Below are 24,039 nucleotides of genomic sequence, written 5' to 3'. Positions count from 1 at the left end.
AAGTCTGGGGACTATTTTTTTCTTCCCACCTTGGTGAACGGTTATTCATGCACGAGGTCTCCATTTGGCAGTCTTTTCATCTTAAAAGCAGCCTTTTTTGGGAGTGTCTTTCAGCTCCTATGTAAAGGAAGGACAGACTGCATTACTCTCTAATTCCTGAGGAGAACAACATGTTCTCACTGCTTTTCTTTCGTTTGTAAAAGCCATCCTACATAATGGCTGGACAATTTTCCCGCACGTCCATCTCGCCTCCCACAGCAACTTGCTATTTTATGCAGTAGCCGAGCTAAAAAAGGGAAGTTACTATCATGCCAAAAATGCAACTTTGATAAAATATGAGGGGGTAAGTCAGCATAAGCATGACTGGGTCGGGATCCAAAGAGAATAATGTGGGAAGGATAATTTTACTTTCTTGCCTCTCACGCCTACCAAATGCCTGGATACAATGAAGTGAATTCCTAAATGAATGCAGTAAATACCTAAGAAGAGCAAAACAGATTTTTTTGCTCTAACACAAAGAATGCTAGACAGTGAGAGCAGGACTGAAAGTATATCCTAAAAGATGTCATATTTTCACCCCATAATGCATGGTTTAACAGTTTTAGATGCATTCAGATCTGTGGTTTTAATTGCTCTAATTTGGAAAGCCATATCACATTTAAAGGGAGAGGAAAATCCTCAGTATATTTTGTGAGTTATCCTACACTCCCATCGCCCTGAAGGGGATGCTCTTGTGTCCTCTGGCTGTGCAGTGTGAGGGTTAAGGGGGGTGAAAAACTGCCTTTTTGGCAGTTTCGAAGCCTATGGTGCCCAGGGCAGGGTTGAACAGGATCTTTCTACAGGCTTTATTCTTTATTCTCTATGATAGACAGTCTGTGTTACTTTTATACGATAGTAGTAGTTCCACACTTTCTAGGATATCTAGAGTGAATGCTTAAAGCCCACTGAGCTGAAAAGCAGCCACCAAACAACCCTCTGTGAGTTTATAATGCCCCTTCCAGCACAGAGGAATAGCAACTCCTGCTTCAGGAACAGGAAAGACTTTCTCTGCTACTCCTTCCCCAAGAAGCTTCACAGCTTAGCTGCAAAAAGAGAGGGAGGAAGGAAATGTAGGTTGTGCATCAGTCAGTTTTCGGGATCTCATATTCTGGTGTCTCAAACAGAAGATCTGAAAGTGCATTAAATCCAGAGTAGGATCTGGGCACTGCCAGTATTCAGGTGTGGCACTGGGCTTTGCGTGGCTGAGCAGAGAGGATATACCCTCAGGGCTGAAAAGGATGCAAAGTTTCCACAGGAAAACCCTCCTTATCTTACAGCACCCAACAGCAATAACAACTCATAAGATGCCCATGTTTCTCTTTGAGGCTGTTCGCTCCCCGCCTTGCACTTAGGAATTTCCAGCCCACCTGACCTCTATTGGAAAGTCTATCTTTTAAATATGACCACTATAAACACTCCAAATTTTAATGGGCAGAATATCTTCAAAGAAATTACTCTGATCTTCAGAAACAGTCATGGTTTGATAGAGGTTGTTTTGCCTATCTGCAGCGGAAGTGGAGGAATGCACAGTTTATACTAAAATAACGTGCACTTGTCCTAATCACAGAGACTTCTGAGCCTCAGCCAAGCCTTTTCACGTCATTACAGTCTACTGCATGCTGTGAAGGAATTATTTGCCTCTTCACACTTTTGATCTTTGCAGAAAGGAGTGTATGGCATTTCCAGCCAAGATGTTCATGATGTTCCTCCTAGACCTGATGGAGAAGTTTCTCCCTAAATGACTCCTGAGCCTCATGCCCAGATTAGTAATGAGTCCCTTGTAAAGGTAAAAAATTAAATAAACACTGAAGCAGCTCTGTCAAGATCAAGTGGTGTTAATGGTGCTTGAAAGAGACTTTGGGAGACAAGAAATGTGTCATCTCAGGGTGCTGTAGCATGTGGGACATGCAGGTGATGGGGAAAGTGAGGTTTTGATAGCTCAGCTTTGACAGTGGCTAAGCCCAGTGGAGGCCACACTGTCCTCCTTGGGGCTTTTCTCTGTGATGCCCATCCCTCTGCAAGGCTGCGGACTGCAGAGCTCTGCACCAGCAGGTCCCGGACCACTGGTCCAGTATAAAGGGGTACTGTGATCCTCACTGAGAGACTAAATTACCAAATTTCAGATTTGAAACATTTTAATTGGATTTGATCATTGCAAAGGCAGAGGTCCTTGGCTGTGGGTCCTCTGGAAGGCACTGTGATTTTGCAGCAGGCCCATGCAGAAACCCCATGCAGTAACCCCATGCAGGCCTCCGGAAAAATTTAATTCCCTGGTGTGAAGGTTTGTGGGCAGGACAGTGAGAAGCTGTGTAGTCTCTGAGGATCCTATGGAGAGGAAAACCACTTGGAGTCAGAGTCTATAGGTCGAGTGAGCTATTTATGGGCTGGATGCTTAAATGCAGCTCAACTTTCACAAACCTCTCCTTTACCAGTACTTTATATCCACAGCTAAGCAAAGGTGGATTCAATACACCAAACTGAATCTAAGTCTGGGACTAAGGAGTCTGGACTCAGTTTTAGGGCTAGACGAGTCCCCCCTCAGCAAGGCTGATAGCAGCAAGTGCTATATAACCAATATTGACTTTTATTCTCTAATAACATGTTACCACTCCCATCTCCCCTTTCTTCACATAGTTTCCTCTATGTCCCTTTCTCTAATCAGTTTGTTTTTCTTTGCAGGCTCTGCCAAGCAGGTCTGCAGCCTGTCTTGATCTGAACTTTTGTATTAACAAAGCCAAGTCCTCAGTACCAGTAATCCAGTGTTGTTGCATAACTTCACTGTGCTTGGCACAGAGGCATGTGTTTTGTCCTAGACATGTTGCTTGAAAACTCCTGCAGATCTCTGTGTTTTTCCCTTTTCTGTTCCCATGAAGGCTCTAGGCTGGCCTGAAGCTGTGTGATGTTGTTCCCCCTTCTTAACATAAACGAGGAGCAAAAGGTTTTCTTTGCAGAGTCCTGTATTTTCTTTCCTACGCCAAAAGCTTCAGCAGCGTTGTGGTACTGCTGGAAGGGCGACTTGCTGGCAGGCAGTGGGAAAACAAACAGACAAGCTTACAAATAGCCACACTGGCACCATGAGACCTTTGGGTCCAGTTAGTCTTTACGCTGATGGCAGCAAGTGACTGGGAGAGACCCAGCATCGTTGTTGGGGTGCAAACCCAGGTGTCCACCAAGGTGGCCGAGGAAATCCTGTTTGGCACTGATGAAATCATGAAAAACAAAAGCAGAGGCAGTAAGTAAGTCCAGATCTGTTATTCTTTGAAAACTGTCCATCAGGGAAAATGCAGAAGCCCTATTTTCTGTACTGGGTAAAGGTGCTGATGGACTCCCTCTGCACAAAGAGCTCTGTGTATGGATAGATGAAAGTGCTCTCCAAAGCCTCAGCAGCAGCTGTGCTGGATTTATAGATGCATGGCTATAAGGAACAGTGATTTAAAATAACTGAAAAACCACTTAACTAAAGAGGTTTTTGTGATATTGTGATTTTATAACTGGAGCCTTAATATCGATGAGTCTGGCACAGCACAACAAGTGATGCTGTAGGAGACCTCTTCTCAGTGGACCCGACAGGCTCTCTGGACTTCTTTTGCTCTATAAGAGCCATAACCAACTGTATGCGTTAATGTGAACATCTCAGCCATGATGCTGACAGCATTTGCAGCCCACCATCCAGGCACACTGTGTGACGAGCTGTGCCACCCCAGACCTTGGGGCTTTTCTGTCTCTCCAGATCTAGGATTTACGGACTTTTTGTTCCACTCAGAAGCACTGTGGGTATCATCTCCAGCAAGGAGCCAGCCGGCTGGCAGGAGGGATGCTTGCTGGGTTTTTTTTGTAAAGGCATAAAGTGTCCTTAACCTGAACTCTTGAGTGCAAGATATTCTGATTGAGCAGCAAGAAGTATTGGCCTGTTCTACAGGTAACTTGAGCAGCTGAAAGAGGAGTTGAAAAAAACACACCAAAAAAGCTAAAGAATATTTTTGAATTTTCCTGTTTCAGAGCAGAAACCAGCCTCTAACTTCTGGGCTCCTTCCTCCGAATCAGCCCAGGGTTAGTAGCAGAACACCAGATGATACAAGTCCCTGGCTCTGAACCTGCTTGGCAATTCCTATGGATTCATGCAGCTGCATTTTATGTCTGTGCACAGCTGGGTGTCTCCTCCTAGTTGGTTTTGGCATCAGTTTTGTTTGTGGATTTAGCTAAGTTTTTTATCTCCTCCTCAAGCATCTTGTTTTTCTTCTCCATGTCCTCCCGTGAGCATTCCACGTTCATCAACTTCAGCTCCAGTTCCTCAGACTTCTTCTTCTCCTTCTCAATGTCCTGATTCAGCCTTACCACTCTGGCCCAGACTTCATAGTTTTCCTTCTCGAGACTGCAAAGAGAAACAGAACTTGAAAGGATTGGATTGGAAGAGTGTCAGGAAGTCATCTTTTGGCTCTTAAGGAGTCTGCCCTCTGTGTCATTAAGCTATAAAATAAGCCAGAGGTGCAGTCCTGATCCCCTGACCCTCAATGGCCACATAACACAATGCAATAAATCAATACACATGATATATAATGATACAATAACAATATATGAAGCTATATAACACTGATAGTTGCAACTAATAATGTAATAACGCTATTACTGAATTCTGGGTAGTATAATGGTACAATATTGTAGTAATAACAAGAATTATGACAGTGTAATTATTGCAGAAACATTACAGTGTCATACAATGATGTAATAAGAACTAGAGAATGTTAATATTGTAGTAATATAACATTAGCAACTCTGTCATGAGAGTACAGCACACGAGCATTGACTTTTAGATAGCCTACTACAATACTACATTTTATCATTAGTCATTACTCTTATATACTGTATAGTATTACTGGTAAATTAATCTGTGCAATACTAGTGTTGTAATAACATGAGCTGAAGACTTCATACTCTCCAGAAAGCAGCACTGTGCAGCATGTTACCTTTTAATTTGTTCCTCGTAGTCATTTTTCTGTACCTCCATCTCTTTTTTCAGCTTCAGGATCATGTTTTGCAGGAACTCCCTGCTCTCCTGATCAGACTTGGAGACCTCAGCAGGGCTGCTGGTGGGACTGGCTATTTCCTTTGGCTGATGGCTGGGACTGGGGCAGGGCAGAAATTCCTTATCAGAGCTGCTGCTTGAAGGGCTGGGGCTGGAGCCGCTGCCTTCCCCACTTTCTGCCTGGGAGGTAGGAACATTATCGTAGGTTGAAGCCCGGTGAAGGTCGAGCAGCTTAAAAAGATCATGAGACAATGTTCTCTTATGTCCATCGGGGACCACGGAGCGCATGCTGCTCCCAGGGGAGCTCTTCCAAAAGTCACTGGCAAATATGTCATTTTTGTCATTGCTGCCTTTCTCCCCAGGAGAAGCAGCTGTCAGGAAAGATTTCCTGTTAGGTAAAGTCTGAGTTCTTTTCCTTGACTGCATTTTCCACATTCCCAGTGTATCTTTGGACCCATTATCTTCTCTGGGTGCACTTAAGCTCACAGCTGGTCTGGCGGCACTGCTGGAATTCAGGTCATCTCTCTGTAAAATAGACCCGTGGCATTAGGACAGCCTCATCCTGCTTTGTGAGCAAGGACAGGTTGCAGGGACTGCTGTGACTGCAATATTTAAGAAAGGCACATTTTAACATGCTAACAGGAATGGCCACAAGTTTTCCATAAAAAATTTTGGGTTGCACCATGTTTTCCATTAAAAAGAACTTTTTGCAGAGATTCTTTCTGAGTAAAGCCTTTAATCCTCAGTGTTTTCACTTCACCAGCAGGAACTGAAAAGGCTTCATCTATTCTGCCTTTTAGCTAAAAAACTTCAGGAGTTTTCTTTTTTCCCAGAACAGTAGATTTTCCACAGGAAAGTGGAAAGTTTATCTACATTGTTTTCCTGATGTAGATATTCCAGAGATGACAGTTAGAGCTCTTTACCCTATTAATAGCAAGTGCTCTTAGTGGCTCACTGACCTGTTAGATCCCATAATAATTAATTACACATCTATTAAATTTATGTTTTATTATTTCTCTGAGGATCTAGCCTTACCATTTGCCTTTGGATCAAGCTCTCTGTCCTGGGCACTGCAGGGTCCTCTGCAGCATCCCAGCCCACGGAGCTGCGTGGGATGGGGGATTTCTTGTCATTTTTTTGGGCAGATGGGGAGGGTGGCACATCCTTGGATGAGGGAAAGAGGTCTGCATGGTCACTTATCATCACAGTCATCACCTTCTGGATCTGTGGCGTGCCTGGAAGAAATTACAGACTTGTCAGCAGCAAACCCAATGCAACGGGCTTTCTTCCACCCACACTTGCATTTTCTGGTTGGTCTTTCTGGTGTCCAAAATGGAGATGCACATAGAAATGCAGGTGAAGACAAGGAGCAGGATCACAAAACCAAGTAAAGGGAGGGATTTTTATATCACCCCAGAACAGCAGGAGTAGACTATGGAGCAACCAAGATGGGAGTCTGCTCAGCTGCACCAAGACACAAATTGTGCTTCTTTGGCTTTAGACAAGCAAAGTACAGGTATCAGTTATATGAATAGGCATATGAATGTCTGGACCATTTGCACGTAATGTCTGTAGAACAAAACAGTCTTTGGCCTTAAAATATTTCTTCTATTAGTTCTGCTGCATCTGGCCTTCCCCACGGGATTACAGTTTGGCTCAGCTAAACAGTAATTTCTTCGAGTTTCCTTTGTTTCTCTAAGAAGAATTTTACACCTTCCTGCTCTAAGCAAAAGAAAGATGACTTCACAAAATTCCTGAATTGTTTGAAATCTATGGAGGGAACACACAGTGCAATTCTAAGCAGTTTTCATCACCATAAACATTTATAGCACAACACGTGGCTTTACCCTACCCTGCTGTATTTACTGTGCCCAGGCACATGTCTGGCTTATATCATGGGTCTACCATAGAAAATTTTTAATTTCAAGATTGTGGATGCAACTGGGTATTTCAGCATATCATGTGCTCCTATGCCAATTATTCCAGGAGTCCCTTTTACCTCTCATAATAATTGCAGGATCCTCTATCTTGGGTCTGATGAGGTTCACTCCAATCACTGTTGCCAGGTTATCCACACTCATCTTGTTGATGCTAGAGTTCAACTGTATTTCATGTAGAAACCTGCCAGAATCCAAGGGCAAATATTTCAAGTCAGAGAAGGAAGACTGCAAAAAGCCTTACACACCCACTGGTATAAAATCCTGATTGATTCATCCAGCTCTTCCTTTAAATCCCAAGGACAGAAACATGAAATTGCCTTATAAGTGCAAACTGGAGCTGGGTCTTATTGGTATCAGTAGAAAAACCACCATGTGATGAGCTGCTCACCTAAAAAAAAAAAAATCAAAAAGGGAGGGAAAACCTCCATCTAATCTCTAACCAGAGAAAAACTACCTAGGCTGCGTGAAACCTGACAGTTTTGTTGCACAAGGCTTTGTCTAGAAAAACTACATTTGATTTTAATTCTCAGGGATTCATAAGTGAGTTTTAGGGTAGGCATTTATGCTCAGACTTTGTCAAGGTGTTCATCCCCATGGCTGAAATTCTCCCTTTACAAAAGTCAGGATCTGGTGCCTTGAGGGGAATCAAAACATGGCTTAAGAGGGCTCTCTCTAGAGGAGTCAGCCTCAGCTTTGGGATGATATTTCTACTCACCAACACCAAATCTGAGCTGTTTATACCTTGTGCAGAGGACTGACCTGCAGATATAGCTGAGGAGGTTGTAGTTGTCTCTGGGAAGGAGGGACAGTTGCTTCAGGAGTTCCTGATGGCCCTAAATGCAAGTTAAGAAATAGCTCTATAAAGATTCACAGATATATATGGACACAAGAATGACTCTCAGTCACTCCATCCATTCCTATATGGTCTCACCTCTTGGCATTTGCTTGCCTTGGAAATTACATTTATCCAGCAGACCAAGCATGGACATGGAAAAGTTTTTGTACAGTGCTCAGCAAGAAGAGGCAGACCATTGCCCAGTACTGCTGCTACCACAGCAGCAAAGGAAAGAGCAGGGTTCCCTCCAGCCCAGCACGTGTGTGATGACCTCTTCGGAAAGAGCTGATCACACCTAATCTTGCATTTCTTGTATATAAACATTTAAGACATTTTTAACCCCAAAGATCCTGAAGTGAAACAACCTACACGAAACATTTGCCCTTGAAATACAGGGGTGAACACTGCAGTTCACAGAGCTCATGCTACCAAGGATAGCTGCCTTATTTTTTTTGTGTATAGGAACAGCATCCATGAGTGAGGTTTTTGCAGTGGGCGGGCTTCTTTTCCACCAAATTATATAGTTAGGAAAAGACAGTTCCCATCTGTTTCTCACTTCTCCCTCTACCAAATCGCCACTTCCTTCTGTGGTCTCACCCAGAGCCCTCTGCCAGCTCTGCTCTCAGCTCGGGCTGATGGAGACTGCAGCAGGTTGTGTTTCCTTCCTCTTTTGCTCTTCACACTTGCTATTTGCTGCAAGCGCTTAATGACAAGAGATGCTGAGCAGCTCTTAGATCTGCTCCAGAAGTGTAAGCTTTAAAATGGATAAACCCATGTTGTCAAGTGGGGAAACCCCACTGGCTTTGGGAGATTTTATCTTTTTAATTTTTTTTCTTTTTCTTTTTTTTTTTTCCCCCAGATTTTGAAGCTCAGTAATTACACAGCTTGAAAAGCACAGCTAAAGATGCACCCGGTGTCTCCTGCTCACAAAGCCCTGGCACTGAAACACAGCTAATTTTAAGGCCAGAAGGAGAGAAATGAATGCATCTCTACCTTTCTCTCATCTGCATCCAGCGCCTGACCGCACAGCAGGAAATCCTCGTACTGCATCCAGGGCACAACTGGCTCAGGGAGCTCCCGCAGGTAGAGTTTGAACAGAGAGGCCACGGTGTGCACATCTGTATCCCTGCAACATGCAAAGAGCCACTCACGTGAAACTCAGACCCATCTGGTGAGCAACCCCTACCCTGCTCCAAGAGCATGAGATTATATTTAAGCTCTGTGTATAGATGCAGGAGACAGAGAGATATAAATAGGGAAGCCAAAGCAAGCTGGGGGGAATCCATAGAGCACCCCAAGCCAGGGAATGGCCCCAGCTGGTAGGAAAATAAGTGCTTGGTGGAGATTTTCCCCACCGTGGGGCTGGCAGGTCCCCAGTGTTCATACACAGGCTGAGCCTTCCCAGCCTGCATTTCACTCATGAGGGTTTGCATGCAAATATTGCCTGCTGTTCACATGTTTGGCAGGCACTCCCCGCTCTGTGTGGAGCTGGCGAAGCTTGCCTGGGGTTTTTAAGATTAACAGCAATTACTGAAGATGTTCTGCCGGGACAGATGTTTGCAGCTTTGCATACCATATAGTTTACATTACGTCAAAAGGACACTGTCAAGATCATAAGCCTCTAATTTGACCTACCTTGAAGTCGCTAAGCTGTTATAAACTTCTAGCAAAAATCCCCCAGTTCATTTATTTTTAGGATTGGTTGGGGTTTTTAAAATACTATTATTTTTAACAAATGCACATAACCATAAAGGAATTTTTTCAGAGCTGTGTTGTTGTAGGGCCTACCAATACACACCATTAGGCATCCTGGATGCCTGGGCTGCAACAGCAGTTTTCTAGCGCTCCCCACCCAATCCTGCTGTGCTTGTGTGCACAAGCGTGCCTGTGCAAACCCAAACAGGCTGCGAAGGTGGCACTGAAGGTCAAGCCAGCATCTTGCAGCGTTGAGGTCACTGGAAATCCCATTATTGGCCTTCCTCCTCGCTAAGAGAATGTTTTGGTTGAAGTGCATAGGGGCTGCCATCACCCTGAGATCACCGCAGCAATGCTCATACCAAGCCCTGAGGCACAGGGTGCTGGGAAAAGGGCCAAACTCCCTTGCCATGCCCCACTGCAAAACACAGTTCTGCAAAAAATAAAAAAAGGCTTCACCTTCCTATGACCCCCATACAGGTTACAACAGGAAAGCTCTCAGCAGGACTCTGGCACTCAGAAAGCAAGAAATATTCAACTGCAAAACCAACGGCCAGGATGGTTATGCTCCCGGAGCAGCTGTGGCTCTACAGCAGGTATTATTTAAGTAAAAGTGCTGTGGTTTTTCCTAACAAAGCTGCATAAAGCTGGGTAAAAACAGGAAAGGTTTTGCAGTGAGGGACAGGCCTGTGGATAGAGAGATGAGGCCCCTGCACTCCGCTTAGGCAAATTGTTTTGCACAAAAGTCCAGGGAAACTCCTGGGTTTGGGTGCGTCTCTCCCACAAGCACCCCAGATTTTGCCGGCGGCTTTCAGAGCTCAGGTGATGCCATATGGAGCAGCTTCCTGGGTCTGCATAGATGGGGCATCACCACAAGTATCAAACACCTTCATAGACATGCAGCAGCCTGGGCACTCTTTGTCTCAGTTATGGTGGATAGGACAGGGCAGGAATTAAACCAAAAACCTTCACTTTAGGTGCTGTGGAAAGGCAGGACCCACTTTTCCTTTATCCCAGCACAGGGGTCACTGCTTTCACCAGTGCAAACCAGAGGGTGAAGCCCTGGAGCAGCCTGCACAAGTGAGCAGGGGATGCTTATCTGACGGGGGCCAAAAGCAAGGGCTTAAACTCTGACTTGGGGCAGGGGACAGGTGGGAAACCATCTCGGAGATACTGAGGCACCTGCAGGGATAGCTGGTCTGCGAGCTATCAAGGGAGGGCTTTATAAAGAGGTGCACCAGGAGTTTACCTTTCTTCTCCCATTTTGCACAGGGCATGGCAGAGGTAGAAGTAGCAAATGTCTCTCTCCAAAGCCTCTCTGAGACACACGGGCAGGGATAGGCAGCTCTCTCAGCTTTAGGGAGTTTGCTATTTCCTCTTAGCCCTGCAGAGGAAGGGCGTCAGCCTTGGAGCAGCCAAAATCTCTCTGTCATCTCTATGTGGTGTTGTAGAGAAAAGCAACAGGAGGAAAATATCATGGGTATAGGCTGGCAGGGAAAGAAATAACTTCTACTGTGTGCATTAGGGTGTTCTCCGAGCTTATTTGTGATCCTCTACTTGCTCTCCTTTCTCTAAACCTCTGCTCTTAGCTAATGGGCTGTGTAGGCTCTTCCCTTTGCCTCCTTCTTTGGCTGCTCCTGCAAATGATAAATGCTGTGTGGGGCCAGGATTTTCCTAAATACTTTCCTTTTTTTCCATGAATCTCATCTCAGCACCCTCTGATTCTGCTTTTGCCTCCATTTGGGGTTTCTGCTGAATCCTTTCTCCTTGTCAAGCCCTTCTGGAGAGTCCGAGTTTCCTGCAGGGCACTGCTGGGCTCTCTGAGGGGTTAGACAGGCTGCTTTTCCCCCAGATTTTGGGGTGTATGAGACCTAGTTGAGTAGGAGAGGGGGAATCTAGCATTACCGGTCAAATGATGGCCTTTCCCCAGCATCGAACGCGTCCCTGAGCTGTTTCACCAGGTTGTCTTGGCCAGGGAGGCGGAAGATGCCCTCCTCACTCACACCGTGCTCCCGGATGAACTCGGCACACTTCTGCACCAGGATGGGGACCTGGTGCTGCCCGAATTTCTGTTCATAGGCCATGGTCTCTGCCAAGCGCTGGCCGAACACCGCTAGGGAAAGGACAGAGAGGTTAGAGGAGCCCAAAAGCTTTGCTAAAGGCATATTACCTGCCAAAGTACATCAGGTGCAAATGTGATAGCAGTACCTGCTTTTCTGATAGCATAGGAGCTACAAGAAGTCTGCAAGCTGGGCGAAATTCTTCCAAAGAATTAATAGCAAAATGAAACCTTGTTCATCTACAAATAATTAGCAGTTCTCAAAATTATTAAAACCAAGCAGTGAGCCTTGTTTTTTGCCATGCTGCTTGCTGGCCTTGGAGCAGGGTGCTGATACAGAGGGAGATGGGAACAGCAAAAAGGCTGATGCAGGGCACAGGGAGAGAAGGCAAGCTCATCACACAAAGCTGAAGGATATAGAAAGCACAGGAGAACACTAAGGAATAAGAAAAGCAGCCTTGAAGAGATTTGGAGCTCGAAGTCTTACTGATTTAGTTGCTTTTCTTCCCCCTCCCCTCTCCTCTCACCCTCCAGAAACTCCCCTGTGCAAAGAATAGCAGCATTTTGCAGCGAGTGGTACCTTTCCTTCGGAGCAATGGCCTTTTCCTCCTGAACTCACAGCAAAAGAAGAGCTCGAAGGTGGGAAGGCAGCAGCCTCCATCCCAGCTTTTCCTCCTCAGAGCCTGGGGCATGGTAAGAGCAGGCAACTCCCAACTCCAACTGGCTCTGGGATATTAATGGCAAAGGGTCCTATGGTCCTCCACCGTATTTTTGCCCCAGCAGTGCCTGTGATGTGTTCACATTGTGCTCTGAAGGCTGAAATAATTCCTGTGCATCTTCCAGACCAGGAAAATGCAAGTAAACACTTTCATCTGGAACCACAAGGCTTGTCAGCACCTGCCCGATCATGGGGGTTTTTCATTTATGACTTGCTTACACTTTTAAATAATGAATATAAACCTGTCATTGTGCACAGTAAAAGCAAATAGCTTTTTTTTTTTTTTTTTTCTTTTACCTCTCTGCATTAATTGCTTATTTAACTGCAAGCTGGCAGATTTGTTAATTTGGGAATACCTCCCTGGGGCCAACGCAATGCCCATGCCAGCCCACTCGGCAGGCGGGTCATTGTAGGGTGGCAGCCAGGCCTTCAAAACCCCTCCGAGATTTTGGAGATGCTTTTGCTGTTGCTTCACTCTTGGCAGCTGCTCTGCTTTTTGGCGTGCAACAAGCTCACAACTAGCTGGGTCACATGGGGCTGCTTCCAGGTGGGCTCTTGCCAAAACCTCCACTATACAGTGGGTTGCTTTAAAAGCACGTGTTGCTTCAGCTTGCATTGAGGCCAAAAACCTAAAGCATGAAGTTTTGGGAGTCTATTAACCTGTGTGTTGACATAAAATGCAGCTCCACAGTACCTGACTTCTCTGCTATCCTCAGGGCTCTCTGTACTACTATAAATTTACATTTTCTCTCATATAAGGTCACTTTATCTAGCTGGAAGAAACTGGCAACCTCCTAAGTTTAAGCAAGGATCAGATGCAGAGTTGTTATTAAATACTAGAGCCAGGTGGGGCAATGCCCTGAAAATTTCTGGCTCATGCAATCCTAATTTCAGATGAGTAATGCTGCATCCCCCAGGGCACAGCATGTTTCAGTTTAGAGGCAGAAAACACCAGGGCTGCAGAGGAAAACCAGCTGTGTCGTCGTTTAGGTGAAGCTTATCTGTGCCTATGGCAGGGTCACAGTGAAAGAACTCAAATTGGCAGCGCCTACTTGCCTCTGAACTGCTGTGATTTATATTAACACAGAAGCTACAGGAGATGAGAGCTCCATCATGCTTGTCTTACACAGCTGAAGGGCATGGATGCTATAAAAAAATTATATAAATAGTCAGGGCAAAGCACAGAGGGAGGGAGGAGAGGCTCAGGATGACCATCTGGGTTAGTGCTCTTTTGGAGGAGAACTAAAGAGACTCCCAGCCCTGTTTCATTGGTGAATCTTGCTTATAGGAGTTCATCCTTATAGGAAAAATCTGGATAGTTCATTCTTATAGGAAAAGTGGCTGGCGTGACCTTTGCTGCTTCCTTTGTGGGCTTTGCCTGTGGTGGGAAATTTACAGTATGCCCCTTTCTGGTCGATTCATCTTTTATACTTCCCTGCCCACAATTCTGTAATGGCATAAATGCATGCCTGAGGGGACTGGAAGCAAGGATCCTGTTGCTGCAAGCCTTGTCTGTATGTGAGGAGGGCAACTGCATGGCCATGGCAGACTGCAGAGAAAATGGGGCAGAAGGGCTGGGCTGAGCAAGAAAAGCTGGAAGAAAAGCAAAGCAAAGAAATTGGCAGGTGAAAGCAAAATTTTTCAATGCTTTATCCCTGAATAAGATTTTTTTTCAAGAACAATGTTTTATGGGGTCAATAAGTCAATGAGGAAGTTTGCAAAAGAGGTTGAAACCAGCCCAGAAATCTTCATTCATACTTGGCTGCCATTTCCTTAACACTGCCCATGTTTGCAGCAGACCCACCACCACAGGGTCTGGTCTAGGAGTAGGTTTCTAAGGCATTACAAGTTACAGTCACATTACAGTCTGTTTTCCAGTTTCAAGGGTTTATGAGACCAGCTTTGAAATCCTCACACAAAAGTACTGCAGACCATGAGATGGTAGGAAATCGCTTCTCCAAGAGCTGTCCCTGCTCCCCTTTACCTCCTGACGCTGACCCCAGCACTCGTCGGATGGATTTAACCCATTCTTCCATCTCAGACTGGGAATTAGCCATGAGCACGCAAGTGTCCTGCCCTGCCCGGTTCTGGTCTCCAGAGACCCCTGCAAAAAAAACCCCAAAACATTTATGCTTCATTTATAGAGAGGATTGGAGGAGAAAAGACACATTATTCTTGTTTTCTTTGCTAAATGCTTTTGGCTCTGAATTTCCCCATTAACGTCTATTTGGCTGTGAAATGAAGCAGTGCTCTTATATTTCACCCTTGCTGAAGGTCTGCAAGAAAGGAACAGAAACTGCTTAACATTGCAGCCTGCCAAGGCCATGAGACATGGGCACTGACACAGGGCCCTCCTCCAGCCCTGACATGTGAATATTGAAAGCAAGACATGAGTTTTCATGTACAATGCAGCACTGTGGGGACCTTGAAAAGAAGTGGGAGCAAAAGGACTGGAAAAATGACTTGCCTAAATGATGTTGGGTGAACAGTCCAGCCCAAAAGTGTGTGAAAAAGAGGAGTGAAGCATCCTCACCTGGGATGATTTCGAAGATAAATTTCCCTCCTTCCTCTGGGTTGCTGGCCACCTCCTTGATGGTGCTTCCCTGGAGAGACAGGCAGCCCTAGAACAAAGCAGAGCAGGAGCTGCAAATACCTGTGTCCCATCTCTGCAAGGCTGACATTACCATATGTCAGCACTGAGGATCGAAGTCCTTCTTTCGAACGGATTGCAGGAGCTGGTGCCCTATATATATATATATATGCTAAAAATTATTTTTCAAACACTAAGGGACACTTCCTAAATGCCAGTTTTTCTGATAAAGTGATTCTCAGAATGAGAAAACTGTTATTTTGCTCTTTCCTTTTTTCCTCCTTCTCATGTTTTTTTAACGCCTGTTGGGAGTGGAAGAAGAGAGTTCAAAGGAGAAGGGACCTAGCAAAATACCGGAGCATCCTGTTTCTGCTGCACTGGCGCAGGAAAACTATTCCTTTAACACAGCATCACTGAAACCCAAAACCCAAACCTAAAGTTTGCAGGAGAGGAGTAGAGAAAAAGAAGAAAAGGAAGGGGAAAGAAAAAAGTAAAGTGGAAAACAGCCGTTTCTTTTGGACCTTCATTTCCCCAATTGTCGTGGTGAACACGGGCAGCTTGGTCCTTGCTGGGGGGAATGGGTGGGAAGCGGCCGAAGCACGTAGGGGCCAAGCAGACGTGAGTCAGCACCAGAGGCCTCCCGAGGCAGGAAATAAGGCAGCACCACAAAAATAAAGTTTCTCAGCGATTTCAACCTCCTGAAAGCCATTGGGCTCCTGCGAGCAAGCGCTCCAAAAGCCTGAATTGCAGCTGTATCAGAGTCATTGATGGGATCAGAGAGGCTTAAAACGACCCAGGATGGTGCATCAGGGTCACCACGAGAGCTGCCAAACGCACCATGAATAGCAGCAATAAGCTTTTTACAGCACTTTCTGCTTCTATATCCCAATTACAACCAGGGAGACTGCTCATCCCAGTCACCCCTGAAACAGGGCAAAGGCAGAAATAGGACCTGGACCCCGCCAGGCTCAGCCCTGTGCTTTCACCCCAAGGATCTACTGATCGCCTTCCCCTTACGAGCATTTTCTATCTTGAGAGTAGTTTTGCTACCAGTAACAATTTGTATCAAGAATGGCTTTTCCAGCAAAGGAGAGAACCTTTCCCTGAAATTTCTCAAAACAAGGAAAATATGGTGGATATTACCGGTGTAAGCTACAGTATGGAGCAAATGGTTGAAAAACTAAAAAGTTATCCACATAAATTGGGAAAACAACATGATTTCTTCCTGGCAAGTGTACTACAATGCACACCCTAGGAAATGGTTTATATGGGTGAGACAGAGGGCTTGTTACAACCCAGAGGGGCTGAAGATGGGAGGATGCTGCTGGAGGGCTGCGGATGTCGGGCACTGGTGTAGACGTTCAAATCATGCCCAAGTGGATGATCACACTCCTGTTTTGTGCAAAGGGTTGGGTGCACATTGTGCTCTCCTGAGGATCTCAAAAAGCATCAGAACAGACATGCACTGGAGCGCTCAGCAGATTTCAAGCCTTTTCGCTTAGAGGAAAAGGCAGCTGGGCAGGTTTCCTCTGGCCGCATGGGGTGGACCGGGGCGGCAGCTGAATAGCACAAACTGCATCTGCACCTCTGAGCCTTCTGTGAAGGATGTGGCTGGGCTGGGATGGCATACAAACCCGGAGGCCAGAGAGAGAGAGATTTCCTTTCCTCATCCCTCCAGCTGCCCTCTTGTGTGGCAAGAGGTCCTAAGGAAGCAGCTGCCCATTGCTGTCATCTGCCCACAGCCCTGCCATGAGGTCTGTCCTGGGCAGATCCTCACACTCAGGCTATGCTGAAAGTCCTGCTTATTTTTTCCTAAAAGCATCCTGTAAGATGCCTTTCCCACCAAGTGCATGGCTGAAACCTCTCTCAAAGCTCCCATCACCTTGTCTAACCATTGCTGCACCTGCCATCACAAAAATGGTGGTGTACGGAGCTCTTTTTCTTCCCAGCCTGTTTCTGTTGTCTTGGAAAATGGTAGCAACTTTCTAGTTGGTAACTGGGGTTTTTTTTCCACCACCCTGTTGCTTGGGCACAGAGGGACCAAGCCCCCAGCAGGGCTTGCAGGCACTTTAAGTATTTAAGTGCATAGATGAGGCTCCTGATCAGGATATCTCATCTCTGTTACTGCCCAGAGGCAGAAAACTCCTTTAATACCCTACTCCAGACCCATCCCAAATCATTTCCTGATGAGCAAAGCTGCAAGAAGGGGAAGACTAAGGACCAGCAAAGCCCAGCGGTCTCATCCTACCTGTGGTTTGACATCGTCCTCATCCTTGTAGTAGTAAAGCTGCTGGCCCTTAAGCACAAAGTACCGCTGCTGCCAGTTCTTGACAATGGAGCGCTGCTTTTTCAGCCAGCCGATCTTCAGGGGCCGCTCTAGTGGGTTGGGGGAGGCCGGCCGGGTGCCCACTGGCTCGCCGCTCATCACGCTCTTGGAGCGGGCTGCCAAGAAAAGAGAGGGATAGGCTGGCGGGGATGCACAGGGACGAGCTGCCAGCAGTCCCACGTCCCCAGGGCAGGTTTAAGCTACAACAGCAAGAGCGGCTCTCTGCCCCTCTGCCTGTGCTGAGCAAACTGGCTAGAGTTTTTAAAGGAAGTGGCTGCAGTATCTGTCAGTGTGTGCTTCCTTTTTCCTGCGTGGGAGTAATTGTCTTGCAAGTGAGAAGAAAATCATTAGCTTTTTTTTCTTTAATGGGAGTGTGTGTTTTTTTTATAGCCACCCCAAAGAGCCTGCAGCAGCGATAGCAGAATGACCCAGCCTGGCTCAAAAAAACCTCTTTGGAACTTGCAGTTTTGCTCTGGGAGAGTATTGCCTGATGTTTCCAATGGGGCAGTTCTCACACAATGGGATTGGAAAGTCTCCAAGGGGGGAAAAAGTGCCAGTATGGATTTACCGGCTGGGCAGAAGAGTGTCCCCTGTCTCCTCTTTGCATCGCATAGATGGGTCCCATTGGTGCCACTGACCTGTGCCAGGTACCGGCAGCATGGCCCTATGGTATCTCTAAATGCGTCTGTGATAGTAAATGCCTTGGGAGGGATCATTACCAGAAGGGATTTTTGCCTCTGGACCGGGCACTGCAGGACCCCAGTGCCAAGCCACCTAGGTAGAGTTAGCATTTATGGTCTCAGGGAAAAAATAGTTATATGACTCCAGGGGAATTCAGCTTCACTGGTCTCTGCACATGGTGATTTCCTGAGGTCCTACAGCTCCCCTGCTAAAACGGAGCTGATGGCACCTGGCTGGGTCCTACGGGTGAGGATGGTGCAGGATTCGGGCCCCTGAGCCCAGCAGCATTGGCTGGCAGAGGGCATTCAGGCTGAGCCAGGGCTGCGAGGGAGGTGTTGTGTAGTGCTGTGGGATAGGGAAAGCTGCGGCAGCCCCATATCTCTGCCCCCAGATGCTCACTTTTCCCCCGAGCTGGTCAGTGGAGCGGAGAGCTGCAAAAGCTGCATTAGATATGAGTGTCGATGAATCCTGGTGTGGACCTGAGTGCAAAGGACAAGCTTAAAAGAGCAGAAAATTAAAAATCACCCATCGCTGCCTTGTGATGTTTGGGGGTGGGGGCATCTCACGCCTGAGCAGGTGCTCCCATTGCACAGACACCCACAGGGAGCCTGAGCCTACAAAACATTTTGCGCTCAGTGCCGAGCAGTTAGCAGTTGCTTCAGAGGTCAGGGGTGCTGCAGTTCAAGAGTGTGCCCAGCTTCCCCTTCTGAAAACCCCTGGAGTAAGAAACCCCTCTGTGTTTTGCCTTTGTCCTTCTGAGCCAGGCTTGGGTAGGGCACTCTGAGTTCACCCCTCCACTACAAACTTGTCACAGGATTGCAAATCACATCCCAAAAAATCAAAAAGGATTGTGAATCCAAAAATCAGTCTTCAAAGTGCAGTGAGGATGCTGCTTGTACCTCAATGTCTGCTGATATTGGATGCCCCCTGCAGAGGATGTGGTTATAAGCAAGGACTTTTGAAAGGGATTTGCCAGCCAGCTCGCCTGAAAAATACTGGTACTGGGGGTTACCCTGATGCAAAAAAACAAAATGGGGTTTCCAAATTGCACCTCAAGCTCGGGACAGTTTCTTTGCACTTTGCCAAAACATCTGCATTACTCAAATCTCATAAATATTAATATGATTCTCAGCAAACTGCTCACGAGCAGCATCGCTCCTCTCCATAAATCATGTTCCTTCCTGTCCTGCGGCTGCCGTCAACTCCTCGGGGGTGAGGATTTTTGGGGAATGATCCGCAGGGGTGGAGCAGCCGCTGGGAGCATGGAGGCTACTGGGTGCAGGGCGCTGCCTGCCTCCGACAAATGCTTTGCTCTGTGGAAACCACAGCCCGTTGCCAAAGAGAAAACCCCAGGTGGGCTGGCTCCAAACTAGCCCCTTCTGCACTCCCATGAGCTAGCACTCTGATGCCTTCCTGAATTTTGCTGTGTGTTCTCCTATCCAATCATAGGACCTAATGTCGCCCTTGAAACAGAGATGCTGATACTCCCTCTGTTTAATTAGCACTAACTTTTGCAGAGTGAGGTCTCCATACCAAGCACCGATGACCACAAGGTCTTAATCTGAAGTGAAGCTGTTGCAGTGCAGCTCGCAGGGTCCCAAATGGGTGGAAATCAGGGATGAGTCTCCATCCATCAGCTCTGTGTTCAGCCTTCCCCAAAGAGCTCAGCTCAGCCCAGCAGCACTGATATTCCAGCGGCACAAGACTTGGAAGGAGAAATCGTGTCTTTTATGAAAAATGCAATGTTTTACTACCTTTTATTGAAGATATTAATCTCCCTCTAAGCCCATCATGGCTCCATCAGGGCTCTGCACCATGGAAAGGAATTAGCCCAGCAGGCACTGCTACCCAGGGATTCCTCCTGCTCTCAGCCTTGAGCTTAAATTGCCCGGTCCTTGCTGGAAATAACGTTTATTCTCTCCCTCCTTGCAGCCTTTTGCAGGTGCATAAGGAATGTGCATTCAGAGGAGTACGCTTGGGTCCCCTTTCTTTAGCATCAGCCCTTCTGAAATGCCAGACTCAAGGTGCAACCAGAGGTCTGTGCTTAGCCATGGCTTAGCTGTGTTCATGCACATACATACGCACCAATGTGAACATGGAGATGTATTTTCCCTCTGCATGAGACAGCTCTCCCCGTACTTTGGGCTTATTTAAGGCCAAAATAGCAGTTTGCAGGATCCTTCTTACCCACGATGTGAGCACTACCCAACTGCTGTTCCCACCTCAGGGCTTGTGCGGAGGTTTGGGGAGGGAGTTGCTGTGGGGACCTTGACTTTGCAGACAGCGAGGCTATTTTTGCCCAGTGGAAAGTTTTCTGCCTTCACAAAACCAGGACTATCAAGGCTGTGGCTCCCTCCCTTACAACTTTTCCAAGTTTCTATCTTTTGTGGCCAGTGCGATGCCCAGCTCACATGTGATGACCAGCTGAAAATTTTACGTGGGGCAGGGGCGAAGCTTTTTCCCTGGCTCTCACCAGGGTGGTCCAGCACTTGCAATTGTCGCCTTCACCAACACATCCCTGCCACACTTGGCCCCACTCCTCCTTGCCACTCTCGCAGGGCAGGAAAGAGCCACTAAGAGGAAATGTGGTGCCTCCCAAAGCGTTTCCTGCAGTAAGCGCCTCTGAAGTTGAATATTTCCTCCAAAACATCCTCACTCTTCCTCCAGCCCTGTGGACCGGCCACAGCAGGGTGCCTGTGTCCTGCTGCCTGCTCCCAGAAAAGAGGAGCCCTGCCAAAATGTGACTTGCAGGAGAAATTGCATTGGGTGCCACCGTGCTATCCACATTGACGCTGGCTCCTGCCCCAAATCCTTGTCTTGGGCAAGAGCTCTCCCTGCCATCTCCTTTGCTCCTGCCCCACAGGAGGGACGTCGGGTACTTGCAATAAAAACCAGTAAAAGCAAAAGTGCCACACTAGGTTTCGCAATGAAAATTGCAAACGCAATTTTCTCCTTCATTGAAATAAATAGTTTTGCATTTTTCTCATCGTGAAGAAGCACACAGAAGCCAGTGCACTGTCCTGGGGCTTTACAAAAGCTGCTTGTGCCACAGCCATGGCTGGAGATGAGGAGGGGGAAGCATCCTGAAGCCAGGAGGAGCCAGCAAGGGTGGTGGTGACTAATTTGCAATTATTTTCCACAAGCAAGTCACATCCCTGCTGCACCTCTGAAGACAGCAGTGGCTGGTCCCTGCAGCCACAAACCCTGAAGCATGAGAAGAGTCAATGCACCGAGCTGTACCCCAGCACTCAGGTCTCTGCACACACACACACACACACACCCCCCTCATCTTATGGGCTCACAGCAGCTGCAAGCTGCAAGAAGCACCCAGAATTTCATCACAAGCAGATTTTCTTGAAAAAAAGCATTCCCTGGTAACAACACAGGTGCAAGCCTGTGTTCCATCTCCACCCTCTCTGCTTCCCAGCGGCCAGCAGGCTCAGTGTCCCCTGGCCTTTTTTTCTGAACTACCAATTGAATTTACCTACTGCTCCACAGTCCTTGTGCAGAAAAATACTTATTATCCTAAGAATGGGCAATGCAGAAATCCAGGATGCTTCTGTGATAACTGTGTGGGGATTTCTGCACTGCTATCCTGCATGCTGATGAGTGCAGGTGATGGTACTGCTTCTTCTGTCTGCCTGCAAGCTTCTGGACCATCCGGGGTCTCATTCTACGCATCACTGTGCATCGCTGAGCCTAGCCACAGCAGTGGCCACCGGGGAGCAGAGGTGCTTGATTTGGAGCCTTGTGTGAACCAAATGGTTTGGCCATGCCAACAAAAGCAGCTTCAGATAGAAGTCCAAATTGCCTTTGCAAGAAAATCCAACCAGGATGACCTTGCAAGCTGACACAAGGTGCGGGGAGAAAGAGCTCAGCACCGCAGAGACCAGCTTGGTCAAATCTCTCTGCTGCAGGGAGAAATCAAGTTGCTGATGTGTGCCTTGACCATGTTTTGGCACCAGGGCCAGGACCACGGAGGGCCCTTGCCTCAGTGTGTGCACAAGGCTGGGCTTGTGCACCCCTTCCTCGATTGCAGCATCCTCGCGACCAAATTCCCTCCCTGAGTGCTTGACTCAAAAGCAGGCATTGGCTCCGCCGTGATATTTTGGCCACAGAGCCCGCCGTGGGGATCCCTCACTCCTTCCCAAAGGCGTTCTCAAGTGGTTTTCATGCTGGAGATGGATCCCATGACAGAGGAGTTCCGTGCAAAGCCTGGGCAGAGGCAGGAGATAAGTCAGGAAATCACACAGTGAAGCTGTCCTGTGGCACAGAGCCCGGAATGGGCGTCAGAGGGCTCTTTACCACGGTGAGAGGAAACTAGTGATGTTGGGGTGGGCGAAGAAACCTGAGCAAGAGCGAGATTGCTTCCTCCAGCCTGCACCGCTCCGTCCGCTTCTTGGCCTGCAAGGCTTGCGCCAGCAGAATGAGCCCATGTGGTTTAAATCCCCCCTAAACTTGGATTCTGGGTGGGCAGCGGACCCACGCTGCCAGGTCCCCCAGTTCCCCACCCTACCGAGACAGCCACTGCTCCAGCCCCAGAGCCACAGGCCTGGCTGTACTCCCACAGCATCCCTCAGTGACAATTTTGCAAATCACTTCTTGCAAATCATTTGCAAATCATCTGCCGTCTTGAAAGCGGTAGCTGGGGGCCAGGTCCCCCCACTGAGGCCAGAAGCAGGTTCGGGTCTGGGCCGTAGCCAAAATTGCTGCTGGGCTTGGCCACGGGCACCCCAGCAGACCCTGGCTTGCACCCGAAAGGCTGAAGCAGAAACAGAAGGGCATAAAGAAACAGTCACAGTACCTATTTTTGCAGCATCCATTTTCAGGTTGAAATCCCAGTTCCGTGGCAGCTTGAGGGACATTTTGGATCAGGAGGGGCTTTTCTTGTTCTGAGGGAGGCTTGCTTAGGAGACAGGCTGAAACGAAGCTCTGATAGTCCCGTGGGGATCCCGCGCCCAGGGTGCGATCCCCCCCACGAAGAACGATGGCTCGGCAAGGGTTGATTTGCCAACGTACTTCCTCCTCCCTCCTCTGAGAGCGGCTGTGAACAACCCCATAAAAGTACTTTCCTGCCCTGCTTTCCTGCAAAGCTCTCGTCTTGCTTCCCCGGCGATGCCGAGGTGATACTGCCTTTTTTGCTCCCCTTTTTGCTACCCCCTTTGGCTGATGCGGAGATGCCGCAGCCTGGCCCCAGCCTGCACCGAAGTGTGGCTGCCCCGGGGTTGCTCTCTGCGTGCTGCTCGTTGCATTTGAGGAAGTGGGTGTCCTTCTTGGTGCTGTCGGTGCGCTAGAGAATTGCTTGCTGAAGGACACGGCCCAGCACGGAGTTTCGGGAAATGTTTTGCTCAGCAGCAAAATGGGGATGAAATGAGGCTGCTCTTGGAGGAAAGGCTGTGGGTATCAGAGCAGTGAGGACCAGGGGATGTGGGCACAGACCCCATCAAGACCACCATATCAAGCAAAGCTCCTTTCCCTGCTCACAACAGCGAGTGTATCCTATTTCATGTCATTTAGTGCTGTTTTTCCACAAAAGAAATGGCTGTGCATCTGCAAAGCAGACTGCAATGCAATTAAACTGAGATGTAGCTCTTGAGACACAGGATAAATGCCAGGAAGGGTTGTTGCATTCATAAACACCCAAATGGAGCAAAAAGCAGCGAGGACAGCTGCAAGACATGGCAGTGTGCCCCAAAAGCCTAACAGAGGGCTCCAGGCCCCGTTTCCCCCCACCATACTGTGAAAGCCCAGGCCTTGCAGAGAGGGAAGTTACCCTGAACAGAAGCAGAAACAGTGACATGAGGAGCACAGGAGGCTGAAAGAGGACGAGGCCACTGGTTCCTGTTCTGATTTGCAGCCCAGCTGTCATGCCCAGGATGCACCGAGCCACTTGCAAAGGCTTTTTTTTTAGTGCCATAGTGTATATTGAGGCTGTGCCTCTTGGGGAAGGAGCCGGAGCCTGCATTGACTGCTTGGTTGCAGCACAGCCAGGGTGGACCCTGGTGGGCTAATTTGGGTTAATCACAGCTGAAAAATGAATTTGTTGCTTTGAGCAGTGACTAGAGCTAGCTCAGAGATCCCCAGCTCACATATTCCACTGCTGAAAATCCAGAGAACAGGATGGCATGGAAAG

General features: G+C 47.6%; 1 protein-coding gene across 1 annotated transcript; it reads right to left on the bottom strand.

The window, feature by feature from the left end:
- Positions 1 to 1,450: 1,450 nt before the first annotated feature.
- ARHGAP25 (Rho GTPase activating protein 25) lies at positions 1,451 to 23,063 on the bottom strand. The gene is made up of 11 exons (XM_009929365.2): positions 22,711 to 23,063; positions 17,148 to 17,341; positions 14,843 to 14,930; positions 14,294 to 14,413; positions 11,438 to 11,645; positions 8,831 to 8,963; positions 7,762 to 7,835; positions 7,062 to 7,183; positions 6,098 to 6,297; positions 5,004 to 5,587; positions 1,451 to 4,411 (listed from the first exon to the last, which is right to left on the bottom strand). Exons 1-11 carry the CDS (start codon positions 22,769 to 22,771, stop codon positions 4,201 to 4,203), a joined length of 1,995 nt encoding a protein of 664 aa, XP_009927667.2. The 5' UTR covers positions 22,772 to 23,063; the 3' UTR covers positions 1,451 to 4,200.
- Between the last annotated feature and the right edge of the window lie 976 nt (positions 23,064 to 24,039).

This window comes from Haliaeetus albicilla, chromosome 13 (assembly GCF_947461875.1).
Source record: "Haliaeetus albicilla chromosome 13, bHalAlb1.1, whole genome shotgun sequence".
Taxonomy (NCBI): Eukaryota; Metazoa; Chordata; class Aves; order Accipitriformes; family Accipitridae; genus Haliaeetus; species Haliaeetus albicilla.
The sequence above is the reverse complement of the archived record's forward strand: the minus strand, read 5'-3'. Positions and strand labels throughout refer to the sequence as shown.